Source organism: Falco punctatus (assembly GCF_963210335.1).
Source record: "Falco punctatus genome assembly, chromosome: 20".
NCBI classification, from domain to species: domain Eukaryota; kingdom Metazoa; phylum Chordata; class Aves; order Falconiformes; family Falconidae; genus Falco; species Falco punctatus.
In genome coordinates, this window is record NC_137600.1 from 4,639,520 (window position 1) to 4,665,679 (window position 26,160).

At 39.4% G+C, this 26,160-nt stretch overlaps 1 protein-coding gene across 2 annotated transcripts in view; it reads left to right on the forward strand.

The window, feature by feature from the left end:
* UNC5D (unc-5 netrin receptor D) overlaps positions 1-26,160 on the forward strand; it is a 214,927-nt gene that overhangs the window by 97,363 nt on the left and 91,404 nt on the right. For both annotated transcript variants that reach the window (XM_080370205.1, XM_080370206.1), the window contains exons 2-3: positions 17,027-17,245; positions 23,994-24,137. In XM_080370205.1, the coding sequence (XP_080226331.1) occupies positions 17,027-17,245; positions 23,994-24,137 (363 nt within the window). The remainder of the gene's footprint in view (positions 1-17,026; positions 17,246-23,993; positions 24,138-26,160) is intronic.

The window sequence follows — 26,160 nt, forward strand, 5'->3', positions numbered from 1 at the left end:
TTTGTCGTATTATGTTCAGTTGCTGCACGTTAGAATATTTGAAATATCACTTGTTGCTGTGATTGGAATTTACAGAAAGATCTAAAAAATTCAGGTCTCTCCATATGTAGAAAACATCTGTTAATTGGGTCTTTCCCGTTATGAGGGATACTGTATACTTCATAAACTGGATAGTATTTAAAATACCTCATTTTTTGGTAAGAAAAAAGCATTGGGAATGTTTGCTTCCAAAACTGGTATTACTTAGCTGCAGATAAAGCTTTTTCCCTAATCACAATAAAATAAAATTTCAGAATCTCAGGATCCATCATTAAATCTAATTCATCTCTCTGTTTAATTTGTGTGAAGTGCAACAAGAAATGGAAGTGCTTGCAAATACAGCTAACGAGATTTGCCATTCTGTATTTTATAGGAGTGTGGAAATCTGGTGTTCTTCTCATCTAAACCCTATCTAAATTGTGCACTGTATATTATAGTTAGGATGATGTATTTTAATACCTAATTTCTTATAAAGGTTGAGTTACCTCAAGAAGCAAAAATAACTACAGCATTCTTTAGTCCAACTTTAATTAGATCATTAGGGATTTAAGACTCAGTTGATGAGAATCACACTGTGATGTCTTACTCTCGGATACTGAGTGTACCTAAATTGTGTTTTGATGCATGCATTGCTGCAGTGGTCTCAAAAGCTATCAGCATTAAAATAAAATAAAGGCCATATCTTTTAAGAGCTTGTTTTCTCACTTTAGGCTAGAAGAAACAAAACTGTATTTCTCTCTTAGCTTGTGTTTTTTTCAAATTACCATTTCCATATCATTGCCTCAGTAATTAAGATTAACTGAACCCAGATCTCTTCACAGGCACAATACTGTCTTCTGTGAACACAGTAGGAAGGAACATTACTTTATCAGGAGAAACCTAGAAGTTTCAGTAGCAGATGAGTTAATTTAGGGCATCATCTTTTTCTCTTTAATCCATTTCTTCTGGAAGTTGTATTTGTCAGTCGTAGGAACATACTTGTTATTTAATAGCATTACGACTAGTAAAATAACAGGGTGAATGTTTGCTGGTGAACGCTGTGCGCTGAAAATGCTGTATTTACTGTTATGTTTTAGGGAATTTGTTATGACTTCTGAAAAGAAAACCTCTTTTACTTTCCTGGAAGGAATTAACAGTAACAGATTGGCTTATTCAGTGAGAACTGCAGGAATTTTAACAAAAGATGGTAATAATATATTATTACATAATAACTGCATGTAATTAAAATTATTAGCATACCTTTGGACACAGTGGACTATATGAGACTATGTTAGCTAAGGAGGAGATGGAGAGAGCTGTTTGTACGTGCCAGGAAAGAAATACAACCTCCTCTTACTTCTGTTCCTTGTTATGTATTTTACTTGGCAGAAAAGTCCCTGTATCTGTTTCTTCTCAGGTCAGGACCCAGTTTTAATTTACTTTATACCTTTATAAAACAGTACCTTTAAATAAACCCAAAGAAGCTCTGTGATTAACGTTTTGTTCCACATTACTCATGTATTTGGTAGCTGGCTATAGCTAAAAAAGGGAATGTGTGGGAGGGAAAGTTCCTTTTGTATTTGGAATTGTGCTGTTGTCTATTCAGATGTTAACAATTTAAACACCATACCACTTTTTTCCATGCTGTAGTGTCCTTGTGACAGTGGCTGGTATTTGTTTTTGCTGCTTGATTCACAGCAAGGTTACTGTACAAGGCAAAAGAAGAAAATAAATGAAAAATGCCAACTTTTCAAGTGGGAACAATATTTTTGCTGATATTAGTAGTAGTGCGTGCAGGTATAAGAGTGGTATCTGAACAGAATGAGGTCAGTATGCCTAAATCACTATAGGCATACCGCTCAGGATCTCTGTTGTCTTATCCCTAGTTATCACAGCTCCTACGTATGTGATAACCCACATGGGTTTGGATGGGATGGCTGCCTTGAGTTACTTGGGATCAAACCATGATCTTGCCAGGTTTTAATGCCAAATCAGGCATCGCCTCCACACTGGTGAAGCTTAAGTAATCTTAGGGCCGACAAGTACTAAAATGAGCCTTTTGACTAAGTAGGTTTGAGCTGGTTTCATAGCAACTTATATTCAACCAATTCACCTATTTTCAAGGCTTTTCTCATAGTATTAATGCAGGTTTTATCTAAATATGAATTACAAGGGAAGGCTTTTTAACTTTCATTCGGCACAGAACCTGAGGTTTCTATGCTCTTTCTTAAAGGAACAGAAGATAAAGGATAGTATTTATTAATATGAAACTTAAGTTATGAAAACATCCAATTCTAGAACGCTTTGAAAATCTCCAGTAGGATCTCCATACATTTTTGTAGAAGAACAGTATTTTTATCTGAGTTTAGAAATAATAAGGCTAGTTGTTAATGTTTGCATATTTAGAAACTGTCTCGAGACAAATCCTACTTTATTCATGCAAACATCAGTCTTGACAAATAAGGATTCCCTGATCTTTCTGGTTTTCTGTTTCAAAGGATGTTGTATGCTACTCGCTGTTCTTGGCTCCAATGCATTCGCGTGCCCACGGTGTTTGAGAATAATGGGTCATCAATACCTGCCTTTCTTACAGGGATGCAGGGCTTTGAGGAGTTTAAATGGACAGGCTGGGAAGATCTCTGCTGAGATTGTGAGCATAGCATTAAACAAGTACTGCCTAGCTTTCTTGTGCTGGCAGCCAAGAAAAAAACTTGATGTGGCTTGTTGTGCAACATCTGTTGTCAAGAATTGTATGCATTATCAATTGGTGGTGGAGGAAGAAAGGTGGGGATTTTTTCCCCCTCAAACATTTGCAAAAGAAATTAAACTGACATTTGTCTGCAGAACAGCTTTGATGCTGCAGTAGTTTTAAGAGAAGAACAGTCTGGCATATGTGTGGTTTATTTTTGCCCCCTCTTTTTTAATACATTATCAGCAGTTGAACAGCAGCCTTATCACTTGCTTGCAAACAACACAACAATTTGTCTGTAGTCCAGTTTGAAGCAGAATGAGAATAGCTCTGTAGTCAGCATCTCCTCCAGCAGTTGAATTGGTAGTTGGGCATATCAAAGCCTTTAGCCTTAATAACAACAACTGATTTGTGAATTAAGTTGGAGGAAAGAGCTCTGTGGCTCATTCAGTAAATAAAATGCTGCTGTAGCGAAGCATTGTAGCACAGGTGCAAGTATGAATTGGGTATGAATTCATTATATTTATTATTGCTTTGTTGCTGAGCTAGAAGTACTTGCATCAGCAGGTACTGTATTTTGGCCCAGGGTTTAGTAAGAGGAGACATAAAGTCAGTAATTGTACTTGGGAGAAATCCTAGTTTACACTCATCACTTATAGAGAAATCGGCGTTTTTAGTTTACTTCAGGTTAATTTTGCCCATGGAAGTTATTCTCTTTGCTGTATCGCAGTGCAGCTGATCCAAATTAGTATTACAGTCTTGCCGATCAAGGGAGAGCAATCAAGGTGGAGTGTCTTTCAAGCAGTACTAGCAGCTGAAGAATCCCATCCTCATAATTTCAAAGTTGATTTCAGTCTTTGGGGGGTGGGAACGTGGAAGGAGAGCAGCAGATTAGAGCTGTTAGCGCGTATCTGATTAGATTTGGGCTCAAATGCATTCTGCAGATTGCTGGGTACTAATAAAAATGAGTTGGTGATATTTAAAAATAAGTTACATTATGATCATTTCCCCTTGGCTTTTACGTTAATAAACACATTAACTTTATCCTAACGTAATTCACTTTCTGTTGGTGAATTATTTGTTATTGTTGAAAGGAATCCAAGCAGTTTCATATTTTATTTGCTGCACTCTTAGTATCATTAGTAAAATAATCGTTGGTTGTTTTTTTTTTCCTAATGTTCTTACAGGTGGAAAAAATCCACTATTTTTCTTTCATTGTTGAGGACCAAAATGAGCATTTTAGCCTTGCTGTAGTTTGGTTCTAATTCATTCCCTTTCTGGGTCATAAACGCTTGAAGTTCAAAGGTACTTTTTAATATGTAAACTGAAAAATTAAAGTTCTAAAAATGTCCTTAGGCTAAAACACCCTAAAATGTAGACTTTAGCAAGACAGTTTATTTGCCTTTCTGTGCGGAAGAATTACATGTATAGCTTTCAATGTAAATGTGAGCTATCTTCTAAATCTACAGAAAATCCAAGTAGAGCACTCCAGGGAAGCCTTCCCTCGCTTTTATATCGCCTGCTTTATCTTGTGCTTCTGTGCTGAATTGTAGTAGAGACTGTCTCCAGCTGCATGCAAGACCTGTCTCATAGTGTAGAAACTGTAAATAAATATTTGACTTTTCAATGGCAACCGTTATAGCTGGCAGCCCTTTGAGGCACATGGAACATCAGTTAGCGAAATGATACTGGTTAATTTATTCAGAGTTCATTTCTTGTCACCTTAAACAGGCCAAGTATCCTAGGCAACAACAAAGCCTGAATCTTCAAGGCAATTTGTTGATCCCAAAGGTGATCAGCCCCAAAGGTGACGCATCTGGTGGTCTTACTACACCATCTGGAAATACGCGGCTGTACAGTGGGATAACAAAGCTTCCCCCCTCTCTCCCTACAACCACCTGATAAATATGACATATTTCCAGGGAACCATTGTTAAAATTTGTATAACTAATGCTATTGCCATTGAAGACAAACCCTGTGTAGCTGGCATGTGATAGTAGGTGTTTGATATGTACTGAGAATTACAGGGTTGTTTTGAGGTCGTTCAGTAATCCCTTGAGGCTTTGGTCTTTTCAGTCCTGTTTGTTAGCCAGATACACATTGTCGTCCTCATCCAGTTGATCCTCTTTACATGTACAAGTCTGATATTACCACATATTTTCTCATAGAATTTTTAAAGTAGTGTGTTTTGTTTTTTTTCTTCTAGCTTAATACTCTTCACACATTGCGTGCTGGAAGACTGTTACAGATTCATCTATTTAGAATGCTGGAGAATCTTTTTTCCTTTAAAGATTTATATTGCTTGTGTACTGCTTAAGGAAAAAATCTAGATGTTAAATAAATGTATGAATATATGAAAGATTCTTCAAGTTTGTAATCCACTTAATATTTAATAAATGCAATATATCATTTTTATAAATATGTATAACTTAGATATAAATAGATTTAGAATACATAAGCGATTACAATAGGATAACACATTCATCTTTGTTGGCATAGGAAAGACCACTAATATTTTATGAACGTATTAATCTTCATTGGTGAAAATAAATGCCCTACCCTCCTGCAACCCATTAACAGTGTGGTTTATGGAAAGTTACTTCTATGAATTTCATTGAGCTGTAGGTTTCTCATGAAATGGCTAAAGAGAGGGCACAGCAATGTCAGCCGAATATTAAATTCTAGAGGGAAGGTGGTGCTGCTGAAGTGTTGCTTTTATTTTTTTCTTTTCCATTTATTTTTTTTTGTTTTTAATAAAAAGGGCCCACTCTAGCTGTGTGAATGGGAGCTGCTCTCCACGTACCATTCTTTCCTTGGTTCTCTGCCAAAACTGCTGGATAAACCCGCCAGGACCTGGCAGTATGAAGTGAGCTGGTGGTTTATGGTCAGTGTTAAGAGTCGGTGGAGATGGTGGAAGGTGACTGCTTTCATTCTTGATCAGTGCAGGTGATGTGATCAATTGTAGGTATCAGCTTTGTCACAGTCACTTAAACACCTGGAAGTGTAGCCCTGTGTACAGCTGCAGAAGTACTTTTTATTTGGGTTGTTTGACAGAATCAGAGAATTGAGGCTAGAATTTGTGTATAAAGGTGTGCTGCTCTTAAACTTTATTCCATTTTATATAAATAAATGTAACTAAATTTTGCTTTCTGTCAAAAGTATAGAGCCCTTAGCTAAAGCTCATAAGATATTAAAAAGTAAGGAAAATGGAATAAATGAGGACTTAGAAAATGGCCTCACATATATTAGCATAAAAATCCTTTCCGTGGAAGAAGTCCTGCTCGTGAAAGGAGTAATGCTTTGTATTCTTAAAGAATAGTCACAGCAAAATTGTGTTGACTTCATAGGGTCTTTCTCCAATGGATTCTGTGTGAGGAGACATTTGGATGGTAATGTTGTTGCCGCTGTTTGGTGAAGGGGGGGAAGGGTTTGTTCAGAGAAATACTAGAAATCGGACTGTATGAAGGATGTACAGCTTTTCTGCTCAGTTCCAGTTAAGGGGCTCCATGTGTGTTCCTTGTCAGTGAGAGGAATCAGTGGTCAGACTAACACGTTGCCTTGCCTTGTAATGGGCAAGCAGTGTGTACATGGTTAGCTCTCATGGGGTTTTGGCCAAGGAGCAGTGAATTATTAAAGCAGGCTCACTCAGTTGCTCACTACTGTGGCAGGTCATTCTGTCATTCTCCAGATAGTTCCACTTGCTGCTTGTGAGTCTGTGGGTAGTCTTTTGTGCACTGTGCCTTTCCCTTGCATGTCTGTTTTATCACTCTTGAAAAAGCATTTAACCTTTCACGGCTTTGTAGAGGTGAAGTTGGTTACGTAGGAAAGGACTGTTGAAGTGAATAGAGGACCAGGCATTTAAAAGTATGCATCGTATACTTCACAGTTGTCTTGATTTTTAATCCTATTGCGACAGCTTATTTCCATGATTATATATTGACTTTCACTCCTCTTTCCTGCTAACAAGCTAGAGACAATGTCATCCGAAGCCTTCCAAGTAACAGGGGAATAGTGTCTGCAGCTTAGCATGGGTTTACTGTGTACTGGAACAGCTCTGTGGCATTTGCTTCCTGTTTTCATGGCTTGCTCGTAGTCACATAGTTCATTTTCAGACTTGACTGCTTACCCGTCTGTAAAATGAAACTGATAATATGTGCTTCCCAGATTTGTTGTCAGACTTCCTTGATGCATGCAAAAAAACCACCCCAAAACCCCACCTAATGATCAGAGAAGCCACAGTGCATTTCAAAGGAAAGCAAAATGAAAAAAAAATAAAAAAATCCACCAGGTAGATAACTAATAGTTTCAAGTAGAAGCATCCAGCTTAATATCTAGTCCTATGCACACAGAAGAAGAAATGAGATTCTTTAAAATTCAGATAAGCAGGGTTAGTTTGCAGCTAAAGATTCTGAGCACACTGCTTTTGTGTGATAATATTTTAGGTTTATTTCCACAACTTATTGCACATTCATTTTTTGGAGTTTTCATTGCAGAAAATTGCCAGGAGGAATGGATTTTGTCTTCCTCAGCTGGCAGAACAATTTTCCACCTGTCGCCCAAATATTTGATGAGAAGGATTATGGTACAGCTGCTGGAAGTTTATACTTTATATCCATAGGAAGCAAGAGGGTCTGATGAAACTAATATACTGATATCAAAAGTTGGCTTGCTGAGATGTATATACAGCACTTGTGACTTTCAACATGTGTTGAAAATTTAGGAGGCTTTGGTAAGATGTGAAATACAGAAGTCATCATGTGTTTTTTTACTTTTTACAGAAAGTAGTGTGTTTTTAGGCAATCCTTTTGTTCAGAGGAACACCCATCCTTTTAAGTGCCTGACTTAGTTACGGAGGCATGTGGGTTTTCACTGCCACGCTCAAGTTTTTCAAGCAGGGATAGGTTTCAGACCCATTTAAAAAGGTAAGTGGCAACTACCTTACATGTGAACTGGGAAACAGGAGAAATACCCTCTCCTTGGAAGGTAGAGTGAATATCCAGTTAAAAAAAAAAAAAAAAAAAAGGCAGCTTATTATTTGATTTCAAAGGCATTTCCAAATTCTCTCTGCTTTGCAGAATGCTCTGAAACTGTTCATAGTCTTCCTTGCTCCTGGGTATAAAAACATCATCAAAAAGAGGGTTTTTCCTCACAACATTTTTGGTAGGTACTTAACACTTAAGCCATAAGTTTTGCCGCAAGGTTCAGTCCGTTTTGGAAACTGAGTAGATATAATTGAACTGTAATATGATTTTATCAGCTTAGAATCTTCACTGTGCTATTAGCCAGGTTTTTTTCAAAAAAGCAGAGTTGATCATGGAAGATGATCCTGGGTTTTAATTTCTTTGGGGTTTAGGTTATTTGTGTTTCACAACTGTAAAAGCTACAGTTAGAATACACAGAAACAGAGAGAACCAGTGCAAATATACGTTATTTTGATGTCTGCTGCTTGCAGAGTTGTTTTTTTTTTATTCCAAAGCAAGTTCATCTGCTTGACAATTCTCCAGTTGTCTCTGCCTCGGTGTCACAGCAAACCCAGAATACTCTTAGGTCACGTGTATCTCACATATAGCCGGTAATTATTTTTGTGTTTGGTACGTTAAGCATTATTCTTTAGCGGAGCCCTGGTGGGCAGTTGCCACATGGTAGTGGGAGGTTTCCTTAAGTGCACTGTCCTACACTGGAATGTCGGGATGAGGCTGAATCTCCAGGTCTTCCTCTGGAAGATTTCCCTTCATGTGCTGTACACACCTGCTCAGCTGCGCCCTGCGCCAAGGCACCAGTGAAGCGGAGTGCATAGGTGACAGATGCTTTTACCGACATCACATTCATTTCCACTGGCATTGTGGTGTTTCCTGCAGAGGAGATTGTTGTCGATGCAGATGTCTGTTAGCAGCGCCGGGTTTGCATTACTGGTGTATTGTCTCTACAGGCTTACACTGACATTGTTCTGTTTTCCTATCAGAAAGTCATTTCAGCTCAAACATCAGTGACACTTTATGTTTTTCCACTTTGATGCTTTATTATTACCTTATACTTGTGGGATATTGTCTAATTATGATTTCAGGCCCTACTGAATTGAGAAGTGAACAAACATCTCAGGGGGGGAAGAAAAATGACCCTAAATATATATTTATGATATATGTACATGCTTCAGTGCTAATTACCTGTTCCATATGCCTGGAGGTGCTTCAGGTATCTTATAACCTTTGGTTAGGCACAGAAGTCACATTAAGAAGGGTTCTCGCTTCCATACCTTTCACACACAGTGACGTTTCCTTCTAAAACTGTCCAGTTTTTTATAACGTGGTTCATGTACCAAAACAAAGTAGACGTAATTCATAGTAGCACAAATGTAAGCGAATACAGCTATGCTTAATCAGATCATACCGACAGTAAAATTTAATGCCATAGAGTCCCCTGAATCAATTACTGATTAAATTAAATCCAGATTTTATTAATCCATTAAACCTTATATGGAAATTTTATAGGCATTGTGGGAAAATTTTTAATGAGAAAAGGTTTACACACATTGTAGTTCTTACTTGTGAATGCATAGTGTACTTACAGGTGTATAAGCACATTTTCTTTCTGAAAATATTCTTCCCAAGCTGCTTTTAATATATTTATTTACTGAATTAAATATTCTTCATTTAAGCAAATCATTGTCATGTGGAATCTGCTGGAAAATAACACGGGGTATTGAATGTGTCTGAACATAAGCAGTACTGATTTCTTTACTCATTGTTTTGCTGTAGCATATTCATACCGTGTCTTCTGCTTTCGTTTAGTGAAAACCACTAACTGGTAACGGTGTGGATTCTTCATTCCCAGCTCCAGCCTGTCTTTCCCAACAGGACTAGGAACGCATGAGGACTATTTCTGACATGTATGATGAGAGTCACCAGTGGCTGAGATGTTGGTACAAATATTTAAAGGCATCAAGGATAAAGTCTTGGTAGTTCCTTTGGTAACAGAAATTACTTTGAAGGCCGAGTTACTGGAACAATTTTGAAAATTTTAGTCTGTGTCTCATGAGTGAGTCCCTCAACAGGATCACATGCTGGTAAAAGAGATGACTGTAGTATAGCCTTCCCACATTGACTGTGATCTTAAATGTTGAGGAGCAGGAGGAAGAAAGTTTTTTAGCTTTTGCCATATGTAGTTAACAGTTTTCAAGAATTTCCTCACTGGATGCCATAGTTTTGCATCATTCACACATGCTCACCAAACAGATATAGGACATTTTTCTTCCTCAGCATATTACATATAACTTCATGCAGCACAGGACATAACTAAATATCAAATATTCTTAGAATATGAAAGATTATTTTTCCTAATCCCCAATGCAGTGAATTAAATATTTTGTTCTTTCCCTTTCCTAGTCTTATGAAGTTTTTCTGGAATTTGCTGAAAAGTATGTATCTTTGGAGAAGGGGAGAACCAATTTGCATGGTAGTTTTCCATTTGTGTGCCATTATGTGTCAGGTTGCACAGATAAAATGGAGTGCATTGAAAGAGGCATATAATGTGTACCACAAATGTAGTATCAGCATAGTAGTGATCACAGTACATAGATAATATATATAGAAATCTGTGCATTGCTGCAGGCACTGAAGGTGCATGCAGACATATGCATTAATAAAACTAGATCTGGCGTTGTGCTATACAGTAGCCAGAAAAAACAGGAATGCAGTTAAAAACATTTTAAAAAAAATTAAGGCACTCCTCTTACATTTAAAGATTATATCTTTGGGGAATATACTGAAGTAGAAAAAGCAGGAAGCACTGAGGAGACACCAACTCTGAGATTGCAGGGTCTGGAACAGAACGTCAGTTGTTGCCTCTTTGCCTGGCCACAGATCTGTCATATATTGGTACAGATTCGGCAGCAAATGGAAATGGCTGTACAGTAGGTGCTCTATGGCCGTCATACCAATTAAGCAGTTCTGTATCATTTACCAGGAGTGCTGAATAAGTAGTAATTGGATTCCCCTTCGATGTATAGAGTTTAAAAGAATTCAGGCAGTGAAACTCATCAGCGTGCCTGTTATATTACTGACCATTCTTACTGTTCCTGTATTGTCAATCTTTGCTAAATGTGTCCCTACAGGCTTTAGTAAATCCGTGTACTAGAGGAAATAACAAAGGCATTAAAGGATTTTATGTGGGCAACAAAATCCCATATTTCCATCAATATCTGAGTGACTTCCAAAAAACCCCCGTTGTTGCAATGGGACAGGGTCATCTGATTAAAAGAACACAGACAAATCGCACTAAGTTGCTTTTCTGACTAAACAATGACCCAAAATCCATTATGAAACCATTCCACGCATAAAGAATTTACATATTCTGTAATATGAGGGTTTTTATCTACTGACTTCCTTGTGAAAACAAGCTTACGTGTAGAATACGACATTATTTAGTTTTGTAGAAAATGATGACTGCAGGTGGTTCAGAGTTCAACAGGCATCAGCAGCATCAGATGCATGGAAAGGGCAGAAAGCGTGTCCAGAACTTCGGTTATCACCAGCTGTCTTTCAATTAGTGGACAGACCTGTGCAAAAGGAGTGGTTAGGATGTTACATCCGGGGAAAGGCTTTTTTTTTTCCTAACAAATTGTCTGTAGGGGAGTGAGCCTTGGAGTGCAGAAAATATCCAAAAGACTGACAAAGAAATAAAATGCTAATGCCAAGATCTATAAATGTAGCAGACTTGGAAAAAGGAAGCAAAGGGCAAAAAACTTTTGAACAAGACAAGGGAGTCAGAGGGAATGCTTTTATGTCAAAATGGCTCTTGTCTCCTTGTGGGCACAGCTAATAAAGGAAATAGTCTTCAGGGCAGTTACATAAATTAGAAAAAAAAAAAAAAAAAACCCAAAGAAAAATTCCCACAGGCAGAAAGGGAAAGCAGGGATCCTCTGATCTTAGGAATGATTAATTAGAAGTGGGAGGAAGCTAAGGTAGGAAAATAATCAGGTTTGGTACTCTGTCTAGAGCTTTGTTTTTCTTGTACCACCAAATTTTAAAAGGGCCTGTGTTTAGAAACTTAGGAGAAGTCTTTGTATCTGTGCTTCCAACCCGAAGACAACTCTGTGTTCTTTCTTGCAAGGGTGGGAGGAAGGAGGTGGAGCGATAACGGGGTTAGAGAATACTTCACTTTGTACTGGGGTCTATAATGTGAATGGTGATGGTGGTGATAATGGAATCTGCCACGATGGGTCGCACTGAGGGATGCAGTTGCCTTATGAGGATGATTGTTACAAAAGGATTATTCACATTTATTTCCAGCAAGTTTTCTGACTTTTTTTTTTAAAAAATATAGAAAGTAATGCTACTTACTTATTATTAATAATTCTTAATTTGAAAAAAAAAAGTTTTGAACTCAGGATTTTCTCATTGTTTTAAAATCTCACTTTAACTTCTAAATTATGGCCTGATCAGTTTTGAAATACTGAAGGTTTCAGGTCTGATGCTATGAAGATTTTCTAATGTGATCTGACAACTAACAGCAGTATATTTATTTCATAGAAGAATCCAGTGTTTGTTCCTAAGGTTTTTTTCTCCTTTATTTTTTGTTTCTATTATTGTCATAAAAAGATTTAAAGTCCCTATTGGACTAGTGTGCGGAACATAAAACACAAAGCACTTCCTGAAAGGTAATTTTCCAGGAATGAAAAATACAAGGATTGTTTGATGGTTTGGTCTTCTGTCATTCACTGTTGAATTAAACCAGCCATTTTTCTATAACTATGAATGGTCTGAATCTTGAAAAGTGACAGTTATAAATGAAAACCTTAATAAGCTGAAATCAGAATCCTTGCAAAGTTCCAGTAGGCTTTCAGATGAATTTGAATACAAGTTAGGCTACAAAAAACATGATGCACAAAAGAGAGATGCATTAAGTTTCCAAGTATTAAGTATACCTTAGGAGAGGCTTTGCCTTGGTCAGCAGCTACTGTAGTTATCTCAGCTAAAATACAATTTATCATGAAACGTGTGTATATTTATATAACATCAGTAATAGCCTTCTGAATAATATTTTTTAGGATTTGACCCTGGGATTTTTTTCTATCTGCTTAGGGCAGTATCTGGTCCTTAGAATGTCAGAACATCAGTCTAGATGTTATCTTCCTACAGTTTATCTAATTGGCACTGATGCGATTATGGTCTGTGACAGCTCCTGTGATTTACATATTTAATCATGTATAGTCATAGAGATGTAAATATGGCTTCTTTATTTTATATTCAGGAGTGCTCAGATTCTGTAGTGTATCTCTGAGAAGTGTGCCTCTGAAACAATGCACTGCATTCGGTTCACATGATCAGTGAGGGAGGCGAGTTCCATCATACAGACTTGGCTGGCTCAATAAATCTTCCTGTTTCAGCTAAGTACTTCTGGATTGTTTTTAGAGAGAACTGAAATGCCTCGTAATAGTCTGATCTTGCTCTGCTATCGAGGGCAGTGGCCAGATTGCTTAGGACTTGACCATGACATGTTTTGGGCCAAATACTCCTTTCTTTAGTCTCTTTGTTCACATAATTTTACCCTTCCCTGAAGCTTGTACAAATCTGCTGCATGACCTCCGATTGCAGTAGCATCGAGATGAGCAGTACGCTAGCCCGTGCAGTTTGAAGTCATGAGACCAGTTCTTCCTGTGGTCTTGAGGAAATGGCCCATCAGCTCAGAAAAGTGATGGTCAGCACAGAGCGGTACCAGTGTGTCAGAGGTTGCCCTTCAACACTTGCAAAAATCCAGGAAGAAGGATGTAGCAAATTTGAATTTTGTTGATACTGCAGTAAGACTGAATGAACTTCAGTGTACTGAGGGGAGGAGTTCTAGGTTTACTGCAACATACCAACTAGTGGAATAGTGGGATGAGAGAAGTATCCCCTAGAACAAGAACATTTTACGTTTTTCAGCTCTGTCATGCCTGCATGCACATATGGAGTCTGTTAATCTGGTAGGTGATACCAGAAGAGAAAGTACATCTTACCAGTGTTTGTCACCAAAGCAATTTAAGGTAATTGCAGAACACCACTGCGTAAGCATCTCATGGTGGATAGCTTGTACAAGGGCTAATGTTTTGGGGTTTTTTTTCCCTACTAATTGTTGTACTATGGTCATTGAACAGGAATGTTTCAGAGGTAAGACTTAACATTGTTTTTAAATGCATTTGATATGGTCGTGTGTGAAACAAATACATTTCTGCTATAGCAAAGTATTCTAGTTTATTCTGTGGTTTTTAAGATTTGTAAAGCACTCGGAGAGCCTTCGCAGAGAGAAGTTCTGTACAGGTCTATCATTTCTTTAGCAGGACACACTTATACAGACTGGTAAGAACATATAGCTTTGAAATAAAAGCTGGAAAGACTCCAAGGCTGGAAAGGAGTCCTTGCTAGTAGAAGATGCAGCATGGATGAAAAAAAAGTAAGGCTAAAGAAAAGGGTGGCCTTTGAAAGTGAAGGAAAAAATACCTCATTTCTTAATCTAACTTCACTCTTGGCATCAGGAAACTGTTGAAAATGGACATGAGTATGCATTCTCAATTCAGTGATGAATTCCCTCTTCTAGCTGTGGCTTAAGTAGACACTGGCAGTTGTTCAGAGTGTGGTCATACCTGTTCCAGTCCCAGGGAGCTGTAGACACTGCATCTTGTCTCGTCATCAAACATTTTGGTAGTGTGCGTGGCAAGAAATGGCATCTTAATTAGGGTTAGAGTGTGCATGGCAAGAAATGGCATCTTAATTAGGGTTAGAGTGTGCATGGCAAGAAATGGCATCTTAATTAGGGTTAGAGTGTGCATGGCAAGAAATGGCATCTTAATTAGGGTTAGAGTGCAACATTTAAATGCAGAAGAGTATTTATTTTAATGTATCTGAAATATGGCTGCGTGACTCTTACCTTTAAGCATGATAAAGGGGCCAATAAAGTAAGTCTTGTGTATCATAAATCACACTAAATATTTATGATGCAAAACTCCCAAATATCGCAGCACATTGAATGGGTGTCCTTGCGGTCCCTGTCTGATTAGGTAGCCATATGGAGAAAAGCAGTATCTCCATAAACAACAAGCAGGGAATGCAAATCCTTTGTGAATTTTCTTACAGGCACAGAGTTGCCTTCCAGCCTGACCTCACGCAGGACAGGCTACCGAGTTGCTTTGCTTACCCCTGCTAACAGCTGCACAAACTTGTGCTCAGTGAAGTAAATTCCTGCCAAATACTGATTTCATCTGGATTATAAAATGTCGTGCAACAGGGAATTCAAGCAATTACATTTGTACAGCATGCAAATATACAGTAATAACTATCTGTGAGCCTGTTGGGGGTAGGCTATAGAAAATCATTCCTCTTGTATACTGTGGTCTTTGTTGGCTTGGTTTTCAAGGGCAGTTAATGTATTGCCAGTTACACTTAAGTGAAAGATGCACCTTGACTTACCTCTTCATGTTAAATGTTTCTTTAGGAGCAAGCCACTTCCACAGCCCAAAACCGCTCTGCTGGTGATAACATAAAATATTTTGTGCTTCCCTCAATTTATCTGTTGGTGAGGTGAGCTGGAAAACAGCTTGGCAATCCTACAAGAGGTGAAGAATCTGTGGTTTTCAGGTTCTCATCAATAACACTTTAAAATAATGTAAAGCCATAACATTAAATCTGGATGCCACTTGCAAGGAGAATTGTGCCCTTAATTTCATTGGGGCTGGGATTTCGTCCTTTGCTTCTTGCCCAGAATTGCAAACTTGGTGGAATAACAATGGGTTCTTCTAAGTTCTCTGCCTGAACGATTGTCCACTGTTCTTCCTCAACACCAGCGTGTTGCTGCCTTGTGAAGCACTCAAAGCATTGATGGGAGCATGGGATTTCAAGACTTTCCAAAGTCTTCTAATGACATTTTTGTTATTTCCTATAAAGCATGGACTTAATAAAGCCTGCAGGGACACAGTATTACTGAAGATTGACAAGGTGAAAATTGGCATAAATGTTTAGTAGTAAAATACTAAAAATTATGATAATATTTTATAAAATACACTATGAATGCAGTTTAAAGCATTGAATTCATTTGAAAATCGTAATGATTTCACAGCACACACACAGTGCCTTATTTGCATACGCAGATATACTGAGTGTTAAGTGATACCTGTTTTTAATACAGACAAAGTATGTTTTCATTATTCCGTAATCTACTAGGCCTGTGAAGGTTCTTAGGCTTACTTCATATCATCACAACTTATCTTTCATCATTTTTGGTTAAATCACACATATTGCCCTCAGCTATTCCTCTTCCTCTGCATCCCTTTCATCTGCATATAGACCATGTCCTCCTGTTATCATTTGACTACGCTGTGTGTATTCAGTACTTTCTAATCTTCCTTCATACACTGATCCCTTCTGACTTATTTTTTTGTTGTTCTCTGAATTTTCTCAAAAAACTACTAAAATAAATCCCAGCATTGCTAAAAATCAATGGGAATTTCCCAGTTCTGAGAGCAGCAGCTAGGATTTGACTCAATTAGAAGAGCTGCAGTAAAGGAAAATCTTGTACTTCAGTGCTTCTAAATTCATGTCTAAGCACAGGAATTCAGAAAATAAGACACCTAGGGTTATGCCTTGCGGAACAAATGCCCTTGGATCCTACTGCCTGCGATACAAGCTGAGAACGCTCACTGTCTTGCAGTTTCTGGCCCTACAGAAACCACTTTTCCACTTCTGTATCACCTTAAAAGGGGCTGCGGTAAATGGGAACAGTGTAAAAGCATATTGAAAACTTCCTCTAAGTGGGTATGAAATCACAGTTTACTTATTCCAGTGTTGGAGTGCTACAGTAATGCTGTTCGTATCAATATATTTCTCTGTAGTTAAATCTGCAGCAACTGTCTGAAGGAAAATAAATTTCATGAAAGGAAGGAAGATTTGGTAGTTAAGGCACTGGGCAGTCACTCGAGAGCAAGGTTTAGTTTCTACTTCTTCCACAGGCTATCTGTGTGACCTCAGGTGACTCATGTAATCTTTCTGTGCCTCGGTTCTCCATCTATAAAATCGACAATAGCGATGATGCTTCAGAATCATCAGAAAACTGTTTTTTTTTCTGTCCATTTCCTTGATGGTTCTTACTCTTAAATTAGTTGATATTTTTGTGTGTGTATGTGTGTCAGGTTCCTTGCAAAGCACAATCCTGACAGCTGTTGAGTTCTACAGGTGTTTCTCTAGTAAAATTAGTTCACAGTAAAATCCAAAATGGTGTTTAATCAATTACATGAGATGATACAAAGGGTGCAACAATATGAAAAATGTGTATTTTCCTTTCCTTCCCTTTCAGGAAATGATAACAGTGAAGCCCTTCCAGAGTCTATCCCATCTGCTCCTGGAACACTGCCTCATTTTATGGAGGAACCAGATGATGCCTACATTATAAAAAGCAACCCCATTGTCTTACGCTGTAAAGCTATGCCAGCTATGCAGATTTTCTTCAAGTGCAATGGTGAATGGGTCCATCAAAATGAGCACGTGTCTGAGGAAAGCATGGATGAGACTACAGGTAAGGGCTAAGTTGTCCTTCGGGAGATGTATCTGAAGGCAGTGTCTGTCAGCAGCGTACAAAACCGAGCAAAGAACAGGAGATGGCGTTCAGAGGTGCACAGGCGGGAGAGTCATGCGACTGAGCGGATGGTTGCAGGCTTGCACTGAGCTAAAGGAGCAGGAGCTGGCTCCCGTTCAAGGGTCACGCGCCAGTGTCCGCTCTGCCCTGAGTGCACCCAGTAAGCCATGGCAGGAGGGCACAGTGTACCAGCACAAGCCTCTTGCTGGGCAGCTGTGGCAGCGTGCTTTGGTTGGCTTGGTGTGTCTGTAAAACCAGCTCATCTGGTTGTGATGTACCACGTAGACGTGGCTCTGCAGAGCTGGGAGAAGCAGTTTGCCAAAATGCAAAAGGGAAAGCAGTGGATGGAGGGGGGTAAGAAAAGGACAGAGGTGACAGGCAGAGAGGGGGAATGCAGATCCTGGCAGAAGCAGCGTAGTGTAAATGGGGAGAGCAAAGGGAATTACAATGACTGTAGATGTCAGAGGTGTTACACAGGGACTGTAACAAACTGGATATGCACCAACAACTTTTCCAAGGGGAGATGTAGGGCCCGATGGAACACTAACTACAGACAGTGAGCTTTCTGAAAGAAAATAACAGTTGTGGAGGGGAAGGTAGTTCTCTGTATTTCAATGGCGTAATTTAAAGTGGGAACTAGAAACCAGGGAACATATGCTTTTATGAAATTTCTGTCAGGATGAACCATGAAGAATCACCAATGTGGTGGTTGAAATTTGCCTTCACCCCCAAGCATGATAGCTATTTGGTAGGTAGGAGAAATCCATTCTGTGAAAGTGTGTAGTTAAAAGAGGAGAATGAGAAGGGGGAAAGTTGAAAATGATCAACAGATTTTATCATGCTCCCAGCACACCCTATATCTTTTCTCATTTAGAAGCATCTCGGTAAGTATTGCAAACCAATTTAATGCTGCACCGTCCTGTAATTTCACAATTCTGTTTTGTTATTGCTTTTCTCTCCTTCTTAAATTCCAGGATTGCTAGGCAACTCCATGTCTTGGAAATAGCAGTGTATGCATAACATCCTCTCTATCAATACAAGAATTTCCTTTTTAGAGGAAAAAAATGCCATTTAAAAAGAAGTTAGTCTCCTAAAGTGGTGTTTGGCATTCTTTAAGTGACACATTCTGAAGAAATTTCATACTAAAGGTTTTTTGTAAATGCTAATCTGGATGAATTTTAATTTTTACAGTTACCTTTTCGAAAATAATTTAATAGGCATAACCTTTACTTCTAAAGGCACTGCTGAATCAATGTAGAAGAAATGTCGTCCCTAAATGTTTTTCTTCCATATGGTTAATGAAAATCTGTCTTGTGAATACTGCAATTATGTTTTCTAAGCCGTGGATTAATAACAGGAAAAAAAAAAGATAAAGTAACATTAGGTGGGTTTTTTTAAATAACACCAGGTACATTGAGGTTTGGGACATGGAGGCACAGGCTTAGCAAGTGAGATCTGGAATATAAATGTTGCAGATCTGAATTTAGCCCAGGGACAGAGCTAAACCTAAAAGTATTGTTCTCGAAACACAAGTGCGGTCCAGATAGTGCAGTGTGTGTGTATTCCAAAACCTGCCAAAATGGTCCTCAGGACACAAAAATGTAAGTAAAGGCTATATACAGTGTAATGTTGAAGGACAGACATGGATATTCTCTCACCATGGTGTATCCATACCCATAAATTATTTTGGAACTCTTTCTTAGCCTTCAGTAAATAGCAGACTATTGGGGTTTTTTAGAATTAATGTGCATCCTGGCAGTGCCCTCATTTCTGGAGTCAAATCTGGGGCATAAACATGTCTGTTACCAAGCATGCAGAGCGTTCTGCGTACTGCGTGGGCTCCATCTGTGAATAACTGCACTAGAATTTATGCCAGGAATGGTGCCTCTGGTTCAGGGTGTGATTCTGGCGTGCTCACTGAAGGGAGGCTACACTACATTAAAATGGGTCTGTCCTTTTCCATCCTTCCACTATTTGTTATGGGATTAAAATCCCGAGATGTGTAGAAAAGTGGTGAAACACAGCAACAAGAAACCCAAACAAGAGGGAATTTAGTGCTGAATACAAGAAATGTATCTTAGCATCTCTATAAATCCCTGCCAGCAAGCTCTTAGCCAGGCATATGCAAGAAGTACTTGGCAATGGCACTTGAAGGCACGCTGTTCTGATGGATTTTACCTACAGCACTGTGTTGTGTACACAGAAAAGGACAGGAAGGACAGCTGTTGGTAGACAACGGGTGTATTTTGTCAGTGTGATGAACATGGAATCCAATTTGCATGATTTTGTTTTTATAGGACAGAAATAAAAATCTTATGAGTAACACAGGAGTCACTGTTAATTTGAAGAGGAGGAGCAGCCAGAGAGGAAGGATTTTTGTGGCTTTCTAAGCTTTGCAGTTACAGGCTGCAGCACGTGCTGGCTGCCTGAGAATGCAGGGGGTCCAGGTGGGCTCAAAGAGTTAGTGCTGAAGTCTCTGCTGTTGTGGATTTGCTGCTGTTTGAGCAGAAAATCAGTGCAGGCAAGAAAACACGTGCTGCAGCTGCGATGGGCGCAGGTTCCCATCTCTGCGCTGCCGCAGTCGGTCAGTTAGAGACCAAGTTATTTCATCCTCTCCTGCCTTATTTCCTGAGTTGCAGAAAAGATAGTGATCCGTAGCCTGCCTTTTCTGTTTATTCTGTAAACGTGGCAGAGCAGGAGCTTGGCGCTCTCCGAGTACTCTGCTTCATAAAGTGAGAGCCTGAGCTAGTAGATGCTACTGTGATAAAAATATAATAATTATGGTTTGATTAATTTCCTTCAGATTTATTGTTCTTGCCTGAACGTTGCAGCATGCACCCCAGAATTAGTCTGCAAATATTTCAACTTTTCAGTTTCACCAGAGGATCAGACCTGCTAAGACTTAACTAGAGTTTTCTTGTCTGATAAATAAAAGGATTACAACAATAACTGCTGTCAGTGTTTTTCTCATTTAAACAAATAAAGCTGACAAATGCTGAAGTTCTGTGCAGCTCTGTTATGTTTAGTACATGGAGAGCAATTATTCATCTGCTGCCAGCATTAGTCTATCTGCAGCTAAACCATCCAACAGTGCAGAAAGCTTATTAGCATATCAGTACCATAGTCATAATTTTATATTCTGTAAGGCTGTACTGTATAACAAAAGATGATGGTTATAATTTGCACAATAATTTAAAGGGTTGGACTTGCAGTGCTTATTAGAGTTATACAAGTCACAGGTAAAATGTTGCTCTTGTTTATTATATGCCTGGTTTTATTTGCATGGATTTTTCATTCTGTGTCATTTTCTATGAACAATTTTTCTGGCATTTCTTGGGATGCAGAGGGTAGGTGAGTATATTTGTTGGTGAAATATAGGGATGATAAATGAAGAATATGTCTCTGTTCCCAATAGGTTTGCTTTCTGTAGTTGTTTCTAAAACAAATGAAAATGGGTGTACTTTCTCCATAAACAAAACATAACTTTCCCCAAAGATGAAATGTTCTCCAGAGGGTCCCTTCCAACCTCAACAATTCTGTGATTCTGCTATTTTGGATACATTTATTTTGTCTATTGCCAAATTGAGAGACCTTTAAAAGGACCTGAATTCCTACCTGTCCTATTCTCAAAATGCTGAACCTCCAGCTTCTCAGAAGCATGTGCTGTTCGCTTGCCTGATTCAAACCACATTAAATGCTGCCTCAGAAAATACAGGCTACTATATAGATTAATTAGATAAGGTGTCAATGAATGGCAGAACTCAGTTGGAGAATTTTCTACCTTAACCAATCTGAAGCTGTAGATGCCTGTATTCACTGATGACTACTCAGAACCAGTAAGACCAGAAATGGCTTCTGCTTCGCAAGAAAATCATCATCATGTGATGATTGTTTTTGTCTGGTATCAGTAAAGATTCTGTCATTGTAAGCATGGATGCACCAGTAAGCTGTATGATACACAGTTCTCGTACCTTCCTTACTATTTGCTGCTTCCAAAGATTCCTAGAGTAGCTCAGAAATGGAGAGTTGAGAAGACGGTGTAGCAGAACCAGCGCTGTCAGCAAGGCTGCAGTTAGCGGCTGGTGACGAGGAGTATGCTCTGCCTTGGAAGATGCTACTTAGAGGTCACGGTGGGAACAAGCTGATGATGGGATGGCACAATAGCTAGAGGTACTTGGGTAGAGCAAGCGGCTGTACCTTCACAGCAACACACAGAGCAGCGCTGTGTGTACAGGCAGCAGAGACACGCAGGCAGATGCGATGTGCATGGCTGCACAGCAGTGCGTGTCGGCTCACGGGGTGCCGGAGCAGGGATTCCTGACTGGAGACGGGCCAGCTTGGAAAGGTCGGTGCTTGTCAAGGGCTTGATGCGTTTACACCTGTGTCGAAGAAATCTGTCCGTAGGCGGGTTGCAGCCGTGTTGGACAAGGGTGCAGGTTAGCTGGGATTTGGAGGCTCTGGAGCTTGGTGCGCTGTAGCTTGGGTTGCAGTCGTTCAGGCACACAGCTTGATGTGCCGTAGGTAATTAAGAAGAAAGTGTATGTCTGTCACTGTCCTATAGCATGGTGGGGTGCCAAATCTTCAGCCAGTCAAGACCTGCTGCGTCAGGTCACCAGGACTCATGGTCTCTAATGGAAATTAACTGTAGCTGCTCTTATCCTTAACCTGTGAAGATCCCTCTACAGAATGGTTGTGTGACTGAAGAATCCAAGGAGTCATCGCTGGCGGAGCAGCCTGGATGTTCAGTTTGAGATGATGCATTTTCGTCGTGCATTCTACAGTCAGTATGTCAGCAAGGAGGGGAGTTTCTGACAGAACTGCTGAGTTCCATGTGCTGTGTTTATTTCATAATGGCTTGTTTTCACCGTGTCAGAAAATAAAGGGACGTTTTGTAAACAGTTTTGTTGAAGACTGCATCGACATATTTTAAAAAACCAAAATGCAAATAAAACCAACAAGGAAACCTCTGTTTGTTTATTACAGAGTGAATAAATATTTAGAGTGACTAAAATAATTATGGCTACAACTTAGGGAAGGTGTCCCACGTTTGTCCATGTCTTCAGGTATTGTTGTGAAATATAGCAAGCCAAACAGGCTAAATGGAAAGAACTAAAAATTCCCTTCGCCTGTTGCTGGAAAGGCAGCAAAAATTTTGTATTGCTTTATAGTACTTAAAGCTTGTCTGACCTTCCCTGCCCCTTCAGTGAGCATCCCCAGTGGGCCGCATCTCTCCTGTTTACCAGAGGAACGCGCTGACTTCCTAGTGCCTTTCAGAAGTGAAATACCCAGCTGTTAATGATGCCTGAGATTAAGTGGAAGCCAATTTTTATGGAGTTCAGGCTTAGAAATTTCTTGCTGCTTTATAAACTTCACAGGCATGAAATATTTTAAGATTGAGTTTTCATTCATTTCTAGTGAAGAGGAAATAAGTATCTTGGGACTGCACAGGAGAAGAAAGAAGAAAGTAGTAGGCATGAATGTTTTCTATTTTCAAATTAATGTTTTTCTGACTAGCTCTTTCAAATGATTCCTAATGCCTTTTAACCCAGGCTTGGAGTATATTTCCTCTCCCCGAGGTTCTCATGCAAAGGTAGTTGCAGATAGGACAAACATCCCAAGTGTATAAAATGAGGTGTCAGGTTTACAAGGCTTCTTGGTGTCTTGTACTGATGTACCTTCAAGCTTTGTCTGAGGGGCAACGCTGCCCAACTCCACCTGTGCCCAGGCAATTACAAAACTGGTAGCAGGCTAAGAAAAATTCCCATCTTTACTCCTGGCTAGCCTTGATTATTCCCTTAGATACTTTGTCAGCTCTTTAGGTGTGACTGATTCCTACCCCAGGAAAGGGTTAAGCATCCATTTTGATAGACAACAAGCAAATTTGAAGTAGACAGCAGCAACATTGCACTGCAGATGAATTTAGCAAGGTTATCTTTGGGAAACTGCATAAAATAAGCAAGATATCTGTCCGATGTAATACACGCTTCTGTTTGTGAGTGTTAAGAAAGGCAAGACTTCCAGGTTTGTAGCTGCTTCACTTGCTTCCCAGAAGGACGGGGTGGCAAAGGGGACCATCTCCCATTTGTGAGCTGTGAAATTTATTCCCCTCTCTTTCTTTTCTCCTCCTTCCAGGCTGTAATGGCTTGAGCTTAGCTTTTGGGGGGAGGGGGCTGCTGCAGCATGACCCACGTGCAAGGAGATGCCTGCTGGACAGAACCGCGGCAGCAGCGGCTGGAACAGGCTGAATTCAGTGGGGCATTTGATTAGTTCCTGTCATACGTGCATAGTTCTGCCTGTTTGACTTGATTGGGGGCCTACCAGGGTGCTTCAGAATGGTTTTCAAGGGCACTGAGATGTTAGAACAGGAGACATTTTTACTGTATGTTATACTATAAAATTCCAGATAAACATTCTGGGTGAAAAAGGCAGAAGAGACAAGGTTTCAGGGGGAGGCGTTAAGTTCTTGCAAACACCACAGTGGGTGGGTAATTCTTATAACGCAATGCACTATGACCTACTCAGCTTTTAGAGTTTAATTAGTGGCGATATATTATTGTCAAAGTAATTAAAGCTTTGCCTTGATTAAAAATGGGATTGTTTAATTAAAAGAAAAGGTTTGGTTAACCTTAGCTTTATGCCCAAGTACGATAGCCTGTATCAGCTAATTTTCTGTATCTTTCCCCTTCAGGATTGAAAGTTCGAGAGGTTTTCATCAACGTGACGAGACAGCAGGTGGAAGATTTTCATGGGCCAGAAGATTACTGGTGTCAATGTGTTGCGTGGAGCCATCTAGGGACCTCGAAGAGTAGGAAGGCATCTGTCCGCATAGCGTGTGAGTAGAGTAAATGTTCTGCTATTCCAGGTTTTGTAAGGTATGGAAACACACTGTTCCTTTAGGATTAAATATAAATGGATACTGGTAAGGTAGTGCTGTATTTGCAAGCCCTCCCTATGACTTGCTGTAGGAGTATCATGGGAAGCATGCATGTTTTGGGGGGTTTTCAGAGCTCTCTTTTATTTTAATGTGTATTGATTGATTTGCATTTACACTCGGTAAATCTGTTTCAGAGATTCTGGATTGTGCACAGTGTCACAACAGTGCAATATAATAGAAAAGGTTAATGCAAATTGAAAATCCCCTTAGAAGTGCCCTTTTGTTCCCATTTGATCTAAAAAAAAAAAAAAAAAAAAGAAAAACTATTTGACCATGTTTGCCTGCTACACTTCGTTTTAAAAAAAAAAAAGGCAAGAATACATTAGAAGCTTTTGTCATATAGTATTTTAAATCTGGCTTTCAATATCGAAACATATCGCTGGTCTTCAGGTATGATAAGCTGTGGGGGAAATGAGATAAAAGTAGGAAAAACAGAATAATTCCAATCAGTAGAGGAAAAAATATCTTCCCTCCTTTTTCTGAGGACATGAGATCCAAACATCTTAAACAGAAGTAAGACTGCTTCAGAAACACCGTCATTCCTCAATGGAACTAAGCATACATTCTTTAGAAAAGAATAATTTTAAATGCTGTTCATATAGGCATTTACAAGAGCCACTAGTGAAGATAGAAGAATTGTTCATAAGCAAGGCAGGTAGTCTTCCACTTCTTTAACTATGTAGCTGATGTGAAATCTACATCAGATGGTGGAATCTGTCATTCAGACAAGTTAACGTGGCTTCGGAAAAACTTCCTTCTTGTAACAAGGTGAAAGTATTATTGCCTCATCCTTGGACTGGAAAACTGGACAACAGCTTTTCAAAATCAGCCCATAATATTGCCTGTGTCATAATGAAGAAACGACCAGCCCAGCATGTGCTTCCCATGTTGGACATCACACAGGATCAGCCCTTCTGGTGTGGGAAGACAGCTGACAGCAGTCCTCTTTGGGAACCTCTGGGTGGTGGGGTTGCTCCATCTCACTGCCAACCCCATTGTGACCGAAGGTTACTGGAGGGAGACAGAGGTGGATTTGAGGCTGGTGTATGTTCCCAGGTGCTAACATCTGCTTTTTCATATCCTTCCACCAGGCCTTGTGCTTTGACTTCAGAGCCAGTTGCATGTGACATCTGGTATTAAAAACTGGACCCTGTATAGTTACACTGTGCTGTTAAGCTACTTAGGATTCTATGTGCCTGCTGCTTGCCATAATGGGATTCAAAAGGAATTCCACCGTGCAGAACTGTGAATTACTCAGTTAAAATGTACGTCTTTCTAGTCACACCAAACAGGGATGGTCATTATTACCAGCAGTGGTTCTGAAGAAGGCCACGTGGTTACGGCAGCTGCCGTCGCTGTTGGCTTAGGGGGCACCATTACTTGCTACTTTACACAAAGGGAGTAACTCTGGTCTTTTAGGCTGACAAATGTTTAAGTAACAGCACTGTAGATTAATTAAAGAGTTATGAGGGAAGGGGGGTTATTTGGTTTTATCTGTTTGAGCATAGGAGACTCATTCCAGAATTTTTAATACAGTGGGGAGCAGAGGACAACCGTTGTCCTCAGAGGAAGCGTTCAGACTCTGTTATCTCTGTTCTTCAAATCTGAAATAGTGTGCTGGAGTGTTACAACTCACAATCAACAGATCGTTATTGGAAAGACGCAAAAAATGGAAAATGCAATAAATGCCATCATAGCAGAAGGGACATAAAAAAGACAGAACCCAAATACAATTGTTACTATGAGGCTGTGGAGATACTCAAAGCCTCATCCAATTTTTACCTTGCAATTAGATCTGCTACATTTTTATAGCAGAATCAGAGCCTGAAACCATCTTTTTGCACTAGCAGAGAATTCAGGAAATTACTTCCCCCCAGTCTGTTGTGAACCCTTTTCCTTTAAATCACCAGTTCAGGTCTTT